Raw genomic sequence first — 13,638 nt, forward strand, 5'->3', positions numbered from 1 at the left:
ATGCAGAACGAGAACATGCTGGCGGGTTGAGGCGTCTTCATTGAATAGTTCAGGCGGTTGCATCATATTCTTACTCTACCCTGGTACGCTCCTGTGTATGGGGAAGTCACGGAAGAGGGGCTGTCAGATCAGGCAGGAGGCATTCGGTTGATAAAAAAAGAGACTCATGTGCGTGTCGAAAAGGATGTATTCATCAACGCCGATGCTGATATGCATGTGTGTGGATCAAGCCCGTCTACGTACTCCCCGCCTCATCCATCAGCTCCTCCACCACCTCATTCTCAACCGAGCGACAGCTACCGGTACAAGGTCGGCTCACTACTGCTCAATAAAGCCCTTGTGCTCCTTGTGCGCCTTGTACCAGTAGCTGTCCTCCTTCTTCGGCCGAAGCTCCTCTGACAGCTTGTCTAGGATGACCGCCAGAAGCTTCTGACGGCCATCCTCGTTCTCCGCGTCCCGGTTCCAGACGGCGATCTGTACAGCGTTCCAGCGAACGCTGTACGAGATCCCGCAGATGTCGTCGTTGAAGGCTGTTGAAGATTAGTCTTGAATACGTGTGGATTGTTGGAAAGAAATCAACTTACAGGCACGCTTCGTCTCGACGGCGCCCTGCAAAACGTCGCCAACCGCAAGCAGACACATCTCGTGCCAGAATTGCGCCGCCACGTCCTTGCTGACCTTGAAGTACCATGCGCCGCCGCGCGTATTCCGCGGGTCTTCCCAGACCGGCTTCACACCCAGGTGGAAGAGGTGTATCGAGTCTCGCAGCTTCAGGTTCTCCACCGGGATGTTGTTGAAGTGCTGGTAGAACTCCTTGACGGAGACGATCTGGTCTCCAAGCGGCTTGGGGCGGGTGAGGTACTCTTCTGAAGCCGCCTTGTCCTTGGGCGCGGCTTGCTGACCCTTCTCTGCCCAGAACATCCATTTGAAGCGGAACTCGGGTACTCGCACCGACTTGAAGATGTTGTTGAGCATGGCGGTGCCGCGCGCAGGCGAGGCCGTGGCCGACTGCTCTTCAGCCGATGCCTTCGGGAGGTCAGAGGTGCTGAGCACCGGGAAGCGACCAGCCATGGCGGGAGATGTGATGGGGATGCCGAGGTTGCTGCTGATGAGCTGGAGTTCCTTGATGTTGGAACGCGCGGTGAAGATGCGCTTGCTGTTTTCGATAGCGAGGTCGTTGGCGAGGTCCTCGGAGGTCTCCTTGGGCTGGACGTTGGGGACGACGAGGATGGTCTCACGGGCAATGGCTTTGTTGAGGGTGACGAGGATGCGATCAGCGGCGACCTTGGCCTCGTACGTCAGGGGCTCGTTGGGGTAGGGTACGCCGTGCTTGGTCGCGTAGATGAGGTCTTCAAGAAGAGAGACGGAGGTGGACTTGCGGGCAGCTGCTGCAGTCCTAAGCTTCTTGCGGGTCTCGTTGGCCGAGGCAAAGAAAGCTTCGCGCTCCTTGAGCTTGGCCTGGTCAGCGTTCTGAGCGGCAGAGGCCCTGAGCATGCCGATGATACGAATGGTCTCGTTCATGGTCATGGTGATGGATGTGAATGTGGTATAGGATAGAGTGATGTAGAGAGGAGAAATGACGACTGAGAGTCTCTGAATAGATATAGAAAGCTGGCGGATGGTGGTTTGTAGATTGTGAAGGCTTGTGAAGAACAGGAGTGTGATGGACGAGAGACAGTCAAGGACGAGCGATTGGAAAGTTTTTATGCTCTCCCAGCCTCCTCATTGCAAAGACAAACAATAGCAGAGAAATCTATTGTGGACTCGCTTGAATGACGGTGGTGAAGGTGAACGCGCAAGGTGAAGACGAGTGGACCAACCAGCGCTCGGCGTTGGGCTCGATGAAAACTGATCATGCTGGCACAATAGCAGAACGCGCAAGATGATAGCAGATGATCAATAGGGAAATATGCAATCATCTGATGCTGATGCTGGATCGGGGCAGATCGATCTTGATAAGATCCATGGATGGGTGCATGTGGACAAGTCTGAGGCCGACTTTCGATCGGGTGGCAAGAAAGAGACGACGGGAACGGAGATGGATGAATTTGTAGAGATTGTAGAGACATGAGAGAATGAGTACATACCTAAGGTCTGATAGTCAGAAATCTCGCGCAAAGACAATTGAGCCTTGCACACGGTTGGTGAATACTGATGAAAGTCGGAGCGGGGCAGCGACACACCGACTCTTGCAGACAGCGTCACAAAAGCTATGAGAACAGGTAGAGAGGAGGATGACAGCAGCGAGACTGTAAAGATTGACGAGAAGGGGTGAGGTCGGATATGTACGAGGCCAGCTGGAGCTTTAAGAGGCTTAACCCCTCGGACAGCACAAGTCAGCCATGCAGGCGCCCGCTCTAACTACGTTTCAAGACGCCGTTTCACGACCCCTGCTGACACCAACGAGTCGCTTCTGCCTCAGGCCAATCTGCAGCCGCACGCCTTGGACTGTGGAGCATCTGACGGGATATCCCATTGTTATAGATGTACTTGAACATGTCATGTGTGCATATCTGGTTGGCATTGGCTGTCGGCGCCAAATGCTGGAGAGGGCGGTGACGTAGCCAAGGGTCTTCTCCGGCTCGCTACCCTGGCGCGAGATCTGCACCCGTCTGCGCGAAACTTTGAATCTTGCCCAACTTTTTCCCCAGACTTTTGTAACCCACTTCCAAACGCGTAGACGTCCTTAACCGTCTCTCCTAAGATTACCCATATCGAACACCACCAAGTAATTATGTCGCCATACGTCCACGAAGCCGTCGCGCACCGCAGCAAGCGCGTGCGCTTCTCCAACGAGCCCGAATCTTCGCCGCCCTCGATATCCTCCGACTCCGCCCTCGCGTCGACAAACGCTGCAGACGATTCTACCACGAATGCAAGCGACTTTGGCACCTCGGATAGCGACAGCGAACTGTCCGAATCTAGCGAAGAACCCAGCAGCGACGAGAGCTCAAGCGAGGAGGAAGAGGATGATGGCGAGGACACAGAGATGGAGCTCGAGGAGCTACGATCACAAGACGGTGTCGTAAACCTCCGCGCCAACAGAGGCACGAAGCCAATTATGAAGTTGGGCAACGAAGATCTAGGACCAGACATTCGCGGCTTCCTCAAAGACTTTCTGCCGCAGTTGAAGGCTGCGAACGAGGAGCTGGAGGCGCAGAAGAAGGCCGGGACGCTGAAGAGTCTGGAGTCTGTAGAGGGACAGGACGAGGGCGAGCCGTATATTGAGATGGTGAGTAATGGATCTTGAGGGTATCGTAGGGCGCTGCTGACAGTGTCTAGGACCTCGGACTAGGTGTTCTCGAAGAAAAAGACCCGAACGCGGATAGCGACAAGGACAGCGCGAGCGATGCGGAAGACAGCGATAAGGAAAAGGATGTGTTGGGCAAGCTGATGAGGCGCGAGAAGAGAGATCCTGCGAGCATCGAGGTCGTGCAAAACACAACAGAGTCAACATGAGATGCTGGCCAAGACGATTACCGTCATTACGGGCGCCTTCAGTATCGAACAACTTCTGGGCCCGCCTCCAGAAACGGACTGAGTTACGGATACGACAGTGTTTGCGCGCGATCCGCATGCTCATACCGATGCCTTCACCTATCCAGTCACTGGTTCGCCTGTCAAAGGCCTGATGTGTGAAGAGCGAACGAGATTCGGTATAACCCCTCACCTGTGGCTCTGTGCGGAAGCTAATGTAGCATAAGCATCACGCAACCTTCCGGTATGCTCTTCAATGTACAATGTAGACATTGCAGATATGGGACCTAGGCTCGGAGTTGAACGACTGGATATCAATATCACGCATACACAATCACATACTGCAAGCACGCAATGCTTCGTCCTGTGAAGAACCCACGATGCATTGGTGGCTATAAGTAGCCGCCCCAGCACTTACACTTACTCTTCCTTAGACCTCACAGACAACGCATACACACACTACCATTTACAGCATCATTCGACTATATCGACAACAAACTTGATCAACATTCCAGCTCCACGAGACACGACTACGCTCAACGGCCGCAATTGTATCCCTGTCCTTACACAATTGGAAACCCAAGCCTCTCTTACATAAGTATACATCATGAGCGGATTACCAGGCAAGGGCAGGGGCTCTGGAGGAGACGATAGGGAGGAGAACAAGAGGCGTGGGGCACAAGATAAGAATAAGGCACCAGCAAAACCTCGGCCGAAGCGGACCGTAGAGCAGAAAGCAGCCATCAACCAAAAAAGGCGACAACAGAGATCAGACAACGCTGAACAGGCGAAACATAACCTAGAACTGGGGGCTGACCTGCGTAAGGAAAAGGACGAGAGAAATGCCAAGGAACGCATTTACTATGCGCAGAAGAGGATAGTCGATCAAGAAGGGGCGAAACATGACCCAGATCTGAAGGCTAAGCTGCGTGAGAAAGCGAACCACCATGCTGCCTATCAGAGAAATTACAAAGAGCAGAGGGTGATTAAGGAGACGGCGCTATCTTCTGGGAGGCCGGAGACTCCAGCAAGTATAACGTGGGAGAAGCCAGAAACCCTACTATCATACGGCTCACCACAGCCCAAACTTCTGAACTCGAAGAAAATGGACATACAGTTTGAAGAATACGACCCACAAAACCCTGAAGGAAGTAACCTAAAAGTGCCTCAGGTCACGAAACCTCGCACAGAGAAACCTCGCACAGAGAAACCTCGCGAACCTCCGAACTCGAAGAGAATGGACATACAGTTTGAAGAATACAACCCACAAAACCCTGAAGGAAGTAACCTAAAAGTGCCTCAGGTCACAAAACCTCGCACAGAGAAACCTCGCGAACCTCCGAACTCAAAGAGAATGGACATACAGTTTGAAGAATACAACCCACAAAACCCTGAAGGAAGTAACCTAAAAGTGCCTCAGATCACGAAACCTCGCCCACAGAAATCTCGCCCACAGAACCCGAAAAGAAGTGACACAAAAGTGCCTCGAGTCCTGGAACCTCGCCCGCCGCTGTCCTCAACTTATGGATATGACGATCCGCAGACTGGATATGCCATGCAGCCGCCCACAAATGTCGGACGCGGCGAACAACGGCCATCGTTTGCCGCTGTTGACCCGGCAAACCAACGACTTTTGGCGTCCCTCGATGCGAGAGGAGATCAGGCACGTACTGGGTGGAGACCGGGACCTGCGCCTGCCAATCTACCCTCTCTTGATCAGCGTAGAGAAAATCCTGGTCGGCGACCGAGACCCACAGGTTCGGACCTGAATACAGCTGTCACCCTTTCCATGGGGAATCTATCGATGGCCACATCAGGCCCCTCAACGACTGTTTCGCACAGAAGGTCGCGTAACAGTCCACCAGATAACCCTGATGATCGTGCAACGCAGAGGCCGACCAACAAGCAAATCAAAGAGAAGATGGATATGAAAAAGTTTCTTGGATAATCAAGGGGGGTCCTAATAGAGAATAGAAAGAGTACATTGTACATGAATGTGGAGAGTACTCTATTGTTTATATGTCAGATTGACCGGGTGGTTGCATTTCATGGTTATAGAGCTGGCTCTAAACTTCGAAGATCGAGTAAATGTGCTGAGATACTTGTTACATTGGCTTTTTCCTTACTTTACACTTACGCTATGCTTTATTGCTAATTCATTGGGCTCTAGGGGTGGGGTGGAGCCCCTCTATTGTGTATGTTACTGTATGGCTATTACAGCGTTGTTGAATCTGAGAACGTACCAAGTACAGTCATTAATCAAGAACATTACTTCCTTTACACAAGTTTGATTCTGAACATTGATGATATACTTGGAAGTGTGTGATCTTATCATCGAAAACATCTCTGGCTCATCCCTGCTAACACCCGTTTCGCATCTTACCAAACCCTACCCATGCATCGCCACCTCCTCATGAATGCCTCGCCCGTAATGCGAATCCCTCCAACGATCCCCATCTAATGACCAACACCTCCCTTAGCCCACGTCGCATCCGCATTCTCATGAATCTTCGGCACCTCAATATACTCCCTCACCCCCTTCTTCCTCTGATAATCGCTATCAAACCGCTGATCCCTCTCCTTCAACCTCTTCTCAAAATCCGGCATCTGGTCCGCTGCCGTATAACTCGTCATCAGCTGCGGAGGTCCAAGCGGCAACTTGTCACCACGGTCAGTCTGCCAGAGATGGTAGATCTTGCCGTATAGCTCGACCACTTCTTCCATCTCCTTGTTCTCGGCTACCTCCCATGCGGCTTCTGGTATGCCGGTTGGACGCGGCATGATTAGCATTCCGGACTTTACTTCGAAGACGTGGGAGTGCCAGAGCTTTTGCTCTTCGGCGTCGAGGGTTGAGTAGAGTTTTGGGGAGATCATGTACTCTGGGGTTGGTTTAGTATGAGATTTTGCGGAGGATGTAGGATGCTTACCAATACCGATGATTCGCGCGCCTTTCTCGGGTGAGTCGTAGAGAATGCATTGGCGTACTTCATCGTTCAGGTGCGCGCAGTAGTGGTTTGCTTCGACTGCATCGCGCTTGGGGTCGTGAGCGTATGCGTGGAAGGCGTTGAGGTGAGCGCATATCCTCTTGACTGGCGCGAAGTTCTGTACAATTGGTTAGCGTAGTCACTATACGAGCAAAGTTATGCTTACCTGAGTCATACCAGCACCAGTTTCAAGTGTGTTGTTGTATGCACTCTCAGGCTCACCGGCCGTTTTGTTGTTCACTGGAAGCGAGTCCATGTTGTGTTGTGTTCTGGATGATGTCGTTTCTGAGTGTTGACTGATGGTGCTACTGGTAAGGCCTTGGAGATATGAACTCTTTCCTTGCTTTTAATCTCAGTTGCTTGTCGAATTCGCCGATGATAATCGCCGTTTAGGAAAAGTTATCGGCGTCTCAAATGGCGAAGTTTTGAGAATGCACATGGGATCATGAACGGAGGTTGACGTCATGATGACTTTTGATTGGGTAAAACACCGGACCCTGCACCCCGAGATCTCTTCTTGAGGAAGCAAAAGCTGACCGACGAAGACACCGCATCTTCAACTAGGTCGCTGTCGGCGTCTTCTCTAACTTAATCATCTTATTGATTTTGGCAACCATAGGGAGGCCTGGATTTCTTTGGAGCAACACAACACTAAAAGCTGCTAAAGGCGGTCTTTCAAGGTCTAACGCGCACAACATGTAAATCTCAGTACACTGCATACAACTTCTGAATGTACGTTTCGGCTGCGGCGATGACTAAGCGTCTCCGATATCGCCTATACTCTAGACTGCGACGGTCTTGCCTATGTAACCGCAATACTGACTATCTCTGAGCGACTAAGGTGTAGTCGAACCTCTTCGCTTGAACCTGCACTCAACACCAGTCTGGACGTTGAAAGAAGCATTGTGTGTCTTCCACGGCTTGTCATGTGCCATCTCAAAGTCGAACCGATGCAGTACCTCGGTAGTTATCTTGTAAATCTGTGTCAAAGCGAGCTGTCTATTGTCAGTACTTTTCTCCTATGCGATCATGGTATACTCACAGGCCTTCCAACGCATGTCCTTGTTCCAGCACCCCAACCTAGGATTGTCTTGTCCATCGCCCGCGTACGATCTTCACTTTGCAGCCATCGCTCGGGGACGAAGTCCAGCGCATCTTTTCCAAATACGTCTTTGTCGTGCGAAACGATCGAAGGGTTCATTCCAACTGTGTAGCCTGCTGGGATGTATTTCCCACACAGAGTGATTCCTTCGCTTGGAGCATATCGAGGCATCGATACCGAGAATGGAGAGAATAATCTCAGGGCTTCCTTTACAGTCGCTACGAGGTATAGAAGAGAAGATACCTGACTGTACTGAACTGGTGATGAGAGGGTACCGTTCTCAAAGGCCGCATCGACTTCTGCGCGCGCCTTTTCCAGTTTCTCGGGGTTCTTCATCAAGAAGTAGAAAACGGAGCGCATTGCGATGGACGTGCTATCAGCTCCAGCCATGCTAATAACAGTCAGCATGATACTCCACGGTAGCTGTTCTTTCAGTACACATACATTGCAACCCACATGTCCGATGTGATCTCTCTGTGCGAGTAGTTGACTTTCTCTCCCTTTTCTTGCACGATCGCCAGAAGCTGAGAAAGTAAGTCGGGTCGCTTTCCCGTTACTTCAAGGGTTCTCTCGGTAGCGGTCTTCGTCTCTATAATCGCAGTCTTCTTAATGTCCTCCACAGCCAGCACAGCCTTCAGTAAGCTCGGGATGCACACCGCGACCAAAAGCAGAAACGGTCGTATGTAGTACGGGGTGACTGTCAGAAGGGTAAGAAACGGCATTGCAAGATGGACCGAGTGGATGTAGTTGTTGTAATCGATGCTGTCCTTGAGAAAACCAAAGGCTTGACCGAAGAAGGCGACTCCGACGCTGTCAAACGAGTACCTTATTCACAAGTTAGACTGTGAAATCGGTGAAAGCTAATTTGTAACTTACATCTCGAGCCAAAGACCAAAGTCAAATGCTTCGTTGCTGTCGGCGAAGCTACCCAACCGTTCAAGAAAGAGCTCCAAGGTCGCATCCAGATTTGGTTCGTTTTTCAGTATGCTGGAAAGGGAATAGACACCTCCGACAATCCTTCGATACGCTGCGTGCGCTTTCTCGTTGGTCTGCGTGAACAAGTCCGGCTGGCTGTTTAGTCCTGATGGTCGCCATGGATTGTACCAATCCGTCTTTTGTAGGGCCTTTTGAACCGGGTAGATGTGTGGAATGGCCGTGGTGTCGGTCGTCACTACCTCATCGGGAGCGATCCGAATGATGGGGCCATACTTCTGGTGAAGAACGCGCTCGACAATCTCAATGTCGCCCTTATGATGGTGCCACATAAGCCATGATCGTGATACTGATGCCCAGAATGGTCCTGGAACCTTGGCTAGTGGATGGAGGGTTCGAGTATAGATGGTCCAGACGAGATAGTATGAGACGAAAGATGTAGAAAGGTAGATCAAGAGGACAGATCGAAGATGTGCACCCAGAAAAACATCATGTAGAAGCGTCATGTTGCATATCCCGACGTTGAAGGACAGAAACACCACGCGAACGATGGTGGAGGGGACAGACGGAATTATCTTCCATCGTCGCTCATCGGTACCTAGGTAACTGCAGCACTCTGCAGCCAACCCTTTCAGGCCCCCGATAGCGAGCTACGACTCGAACAGGCCGTCCCAGTATACTGAAAGGAGAGACGATGCCGAAATGCGGGTCTCTCTACTGTGGGCACGCTGCAAGTGCCGGGGCGTACCGCAGACCCTCGCGTTTTGGCTATGGTGTGCGCTTTGCACGAGTCGCAAAAGCAAAGTCATGGTATTCTCAGCTTCGCCAGCTGAACCAGAGTCGCCTATGAGACCCGCGAACTATTCATTGTTCGACTTGATCTGTCCAGACTGTCCAGCATCGCTTTTTCTCATTGCCATGTGCCTGGGAGTCGGAAGGATGCTGCCGCGCTCGGAATGGCCGAATGGGGGTTGCTTTTGCAAGGGGGTCCACGGCAGCACCCTAATCGCAACACCCTGTTCATAGCAGGCTCAGCCGCCGTCCCGTGTCGCCTATCCCGCCTGCCGCCTCCAGAGTTTTGCATGACTTGTGGTTTCTCTAACTTTGCTGTCGACTATCGACGCAGCTTACTCGTGTGTTTGTCTACAGTCTCCCTACGCTGCCATGAAGCGAAGCGAAGCCAGCCCTCCACACACCTACCGTCCCCCAACGCCGCCTCAATTACGCCAGAGATGCATAATCACGATGCATGAGACTATAGTCTACAAACGCGCAAGCCCAAGAGCCGCTTCTTAGCTCGCAACAACGTCTAGACTATCAATTTGACGTTGTGTGGATATCTGGACTTCCGCGGGGAGCCAATAGGATCTGAAACCGCGATGATGGATGCACAACCTTGAACGCCTCTCCATCTTTTTTTCCCAGGCCACCAGGAATACTATGGTCGTGAGGGCAACGCCGTGTAGTAGGTATTCGGGCCTTTGTACACTGGCGTAGCCACGCATTCTAAGAATTGATCGGATTACTCACTACGCGGCTTACTACATCTTCACAAAACAACTTCCGCATCGATATGTACTTCGGCGAGGACTCAATTCAGCTAGGTTTCTGATGCAATTAACCGTTTCGGTAGTCCCCGGGTGCCGAGCCGCCTGGGACGGCACGTCTGTCATGCAGCCTGCTCGGTAGAGTTCGCCTCGAATCCTACGCAGGTCAAGCAGAAACAAATTCTCCTGAATATCAACTGGGATATCGAATACCGGGATGCTGGTAAGGATGTACGGAAACGTGCTGATGATACCCAGGATTCTGGATGGCATTCGGCCATGGCTGCCTTTCTTCTGCTTTTTTACCACCATCATATACTATATGTATCAATGATCATTGAACGAGGATCGACAGGTCGTCATATTTGTGGCTCACCTTCTTGGTTCTCTTATACTACTCAACATGAGGTGGAACGAGGTGCTCGTCATAGGGCTCACAACATTGAGTAGTTTTGTCCATACAGCTCTAGCACAAGATGGCTTGAACATGCTACCGCCATGCGCCGCAAGTCCTTGTTTCTCCTCCACTTCTATGAGAGCATATCACTGACAGTACTAGGCAAAATGCTTCCAGAATGCTGTCACTGCCCAGACGACATGCGCACCTACTGATGTGCAATGTATCTGTGACAGTGAATCCATAAACGCGGCCATCCAGACCTGCGTGGGCGGCGCTTGCTCAGTCAAAGAATCCCTCAGTAAGAATCCCCACCAGACTCTACATCAACCGCGCTGACATGAGGCGAACAACAGCTGCTGTTAACGTTACTTCCACCATGTGCGAGAGACCTGTCCGCGACCGATCCAACGTTATATTCTTGACGGGTATTACAGCAGGTTCCGTTGCTCTGGCCGCCGTCACCGTTCGCACGTGGTCAGCAATCAGTCAGAACTCTTTCGGGCTAGATGATGTCTTTGCAATAGCAGCCGAAGCAGCTTGTCTCCCCGTGACGGTGATACAATGCTACACGCCAAAGCTCGGTTTCGGGAAAGACACCTGGGTAGTTCCCCATAGCGATATCTACAGGGTTTTGAGGGTAAGCAAACCATGCTTAATGTGTGTGAATGACTACTGACTGCTCAACAGCTGACCTACGGCTCCCAAATATCCTACTTCCTCTGCTGTGGACTCACCAAGCTCGCATTCCTATTCTTCTTCCTTCGCATATTTCCCTCAGAGACGACCCGGAAATGGATCTGGGTGTTCATTACCATATCAGTGTTCTGGACAATCGCATTCGCCTTCACAATGACTTTTGCCTGCAGGCCTATCTCGGCAGTATGGACTTCATGGGATGGCACGAGCACACCAGACTACTGTATCAACCAGAATCTGTTCTATCTGGTAGCAGCGGCGTTCAACATCGGCCTGGACGTCGCGATAGTTCTGATACCGATCCCCAACCTGATGACACTGAAGCTCAGTTCGCGTAAAAAGGTCTTCCTCAGCGCAATCTTTGGCGTCGGTGGCATGTAAGTCAATATAACCCCTCAACATGATATCGTCGCATGCTGACAAGAATACTTCAGTACCATCATAGTTTCGTGCATCCGCCTCAGCGCCGTCGCCAAATACGCCACATCAACGAATCCCATGTACGACAACCTCATGTCCGGCGTATACTCCATCCTCGAGATCAACGTCGGTATAATATGCGTATCCATGCCAGCCTTCCGGAGATTCCTCGCTCAGCTGGTACCCAAGTGCTTTGGCACGACGCAAAACAACTCCGACCCAAACGAAGACGACGACACGCCTAATCGCCCGTCGAAAAAGAGAGGCAAGCCAAGCAGAAGCATGCTGGATGCAAGCTTGTTCAATACAACGATGGCGAGGACGGTAGACGACACGCTAGAGAGTATTGGAAAGGCGGATGACGAAGTGCACCTCGTAGAACTGCGGAGAAGTGGATCAAAAACTTCGACGCAGAATATGGGTGGAAGTATGCGAGGGCACGACGAGGAGAAGATGCCTCCTAGCTACCACGCTTCATGAGATTACGAATTACGCTGTCACACAGCTTACTATGTCTATACCCATTGCTTAACTTTAGCGTTGTATCCAGTTCTCTTTGAGGGCTTTCAGGTCTCATGCTCGTCTCCTAAACTTCCCGATTACACATGCTTCTCACTACATCTTTTTACTATCCCTCTAGATCTCTCGCACAAGCAAAAACAAAAACATACAACAGCTGGGATTCGCTTATAGTCACCCACTAAGCTACTAGCGAGCCGGTTAAAGGCTTGACGTGTGGAGAGCAAACGGGATCCAGTATATTCCTTTACCTGTGGTCGTATGTTGAGATTATCAGCCAGTGAAAGTTATATGATGTGAGAGTCTTCAACGTTCTTGGACTGAATGCTACGAATGGTGGAGCAAAGCGTTTGTGTATCAATAGTCTACGAAAATTGTTATGTGCAACTGAACAACATGGCTCCATTCATACCAGCAGGTATGAGTGTGGTTGTCATGAGGCCTTCTTTAAGCGGCTCACGACGTCTTTCTGAACACCATTCCGAACCAAACCTTTGTGCCTACCCATTTCCAACCCCTTTCTCCCACAGCACCACCCTCTACATCCTCCTTCCTCATCTCCCGTTCGTTCACATTCACTACCTCAAGTCCTGCTGTCTTGGCTGCCGCGGAAGTCTCTTCCACTGTGTAAACATAACTGCTTCCCCTAACCTTGACACCGTCAGCATTAACGAACCCAGCTTGACTGACGCGTCCCATGTCCGCGTGCATGTTTGTGACCAACGCCGTGCCACCAGGTAAGAGCAATGCAGCCAGTGTGGCGAAATAGTCCTTCAGTGGAATGTGCTCCAGGACTAGAGTGGAAGTAACGGCATGGACGGGTCGAAGGTTTGACACCGCAGGTAGCGGAGAAATCGATGGGTTGTCGACAGTAGGGAAGCAGTCGCAGCACTCTAGTCTGGACCGCACCCCTTGCTGGTCCTTCTCCTTCAACAACGGCGACAGCTTCTTCGCAGCGACATCCAACATGCCTTGTGAGAAATCGAGACCAATGACTTCCACGCTCTTTCCGTTCCAATCGTATCGCACAAGCTTCTCCGTGTTACGTCCGGTACCACATCCTAGATCCAGTACACGGAGCTCTTGTTCTGTCGCAGTGCTGCTCTTGACTTGGGATAAGAAGTTTGGTAAGAGGGTCTGAAGCTCTAGATCGTCAATCGCTTGCAGCATGTTGCCGTCGGTGTCGTAGATGGCGGCCCATTGGTCGTAGGCGGCTTGGGTTGGGATATGTTGAACTGGAGTTGAAGGCTTTTGTGGTGCCGTAGTCGGTTGTAAGGTTTGGGTACGCTTTGACGTTTGTTGGCCGTGCACGGTTGAGTCCGATTCAGTGGTCGAGAAGGAGGTATTGGCAGCTGCGTTGACGTCGACGAGGGACGTGTCGAAAGTCATATCGATGGATGTTGGCTGAGTCATGTTGGTAATGGTGCTCTCGAAGGCGGAATGAAAGACTGTTCGCTGATTGTAGATGGCAGTTGGTTGGCTGGGCCTAGGAACAGATGACGAACAGTTACTGCAGATCTGAAGTGGGGTAAAGTTCCTGAGGATTGATGCTTTTCCTGC

The 13,638-nt window shown here is 51.3% G+C and overlaps 7 protein-coding genes across 7 annotated transcripts; 3 read left to right on the top strand and 4 right to left on the bottom strand.

The window, feature by feature from the left end:
• Positions 1-318: 318 nt before the first annotated feature.
• J4E88_000306 (uncharacterized protein) lies at positions 319-1,527 on the bottom strand (the record flags this gene model as incomplete). The annotated part of the gene is made up of 2 exons (XM_049393985.1): positions 319-530; positions 585-1,527. 2 exons carry the CDS (start codon positions 1,525-1,527, stop codon positions 319-321), a joined length of 1,155 nt encoding a protein of 384 aa, XP_049259814.1.
• Positions 1,528-2,734: 1,207 nt separating this feature from the next.
• Positions 2,735-3,459, top strand: J4E88_000307 (uncharacterized protein; the record flags this gene model as incomplete). The annotated part of the gene is made up of 2 exons (XM_049393986.1): positions 2,735-3,232; positions 3,283-3,459. The coding sequence occupies 2 exons, from the start codon at positions 2,735-2,737 to the stop codon at positions 3,457-3,459; spliced, it is 675 nt and encodes a 224-aa protein (XP_049259815.1).
• Positions 3,460-4,084: 625 nt separating this feature from the next.
• J4E88_000308 (uncharacterized protein) lies at positions 4,085-4,950 on the top strand (the record flags this gene model as incomplete). The annotated part of the gene is made up of 2 exons (XM_049393987.1): positions 4,085-4,877; positions 4,898-4,950. 2 exons carry the CDS (start codon positions 4,085-4,087, stop codon positions 4,948-4,950), a joined length of 846 nt encoding a protein of 281 aa, XP_049259816.1.
• A 984-nt stretch (positions 4,951-5,934) lies between these two features.
• Positions 5,935-6,717, bottom strand: J4E88_000309 (uncharacterized protein; the record flags this gene model as incomplete). The annotated part of the gene is made up of 3 exons (XM_049393988.1): positions 5,935-6,356; positions 6,405-6,579; positions 6,628-6,717. 3 exons carry the CDS (start codon positions 6,715-6,717, stop codon positions 5,935-5,937), a joined length of 687 nt encoding a protein of 228 aa, XP_049259817.1.
• A 580-nt stretch (positions 6,718-7,297) lies between these two features.
• J4E88_000310 (uncharacterized protein) lies at positions 7,298-9,002 on the bottom strand (the record flags this gene model as incomplete). Its single annotated transcript, XM_049393989.1, has 4 exons — positions 7,298-7,456; positions 7,504-7,954; positions 8,008-8,388; positions 8,440-9,002. 4 exons carry the CDS (start codon positions 9,000-9,002, stop codon positions 7,298-7,300), a joined length of 1,554 nt encoding a protein of 517 aa, XP_049259818.1.
• A 2,089-nt stretch (positions 9,003-11,091) lies between these two features.
• On the top strand, positions 11,092-12,039 carry J4E88_000311 (uncharacterized protein; the record flags this gene model as incomplete). The annotated part of the gene is made up of 3 exons (XM_049393990.1): positions 11,092-11,100; positions 11,131-11,516; positions 11,574-12,039. 3 exons carry the CDS (start codon positions 11,092-11,094, stop codon positions 12,037-12,039), a joined length of 861 nt encoding a protein of 286 aa, XP_049259819.1.
• A 495-nt stretch (positions 12,040-12,534) lies between these two features.
• J4E88_000312 (uncharacterized protein) lies at positions 12,535-13,491 on the bottom strand (the record flags this gene model as incomplete). The annotated part of the gene is made up of 1 exon (XM_049393991.1): positions 12,535-13,491. The coding sequence occupies one exon, from the start codon at positions 13,489-13,491 to the stop codon at positions 12,535-12,537; it is 957 nt and encodes a 318-aa protein (XP_049259820.1).
• Positions 13,492-13,638: the final 147 nt, after the last annotated feature.

The sequence above is a fragment of the Alternaria novae-zelandiae genome (genome assembly GCF_023758075.1).
Source record: "Alternaria novae-zelandiae strain BMP 2774 chromosome Unknown scaffold_1, whole genome shotgun sequence".
In the NCBI taxonomy this organism is placed as follows: domain Eukaryota; kingdom Fungi; phylum Ascomycota; class Dothideomycetes; order Pleosporales; family Pleosporaceae; genus Alternaria; species Alternaria novae-zelandiae.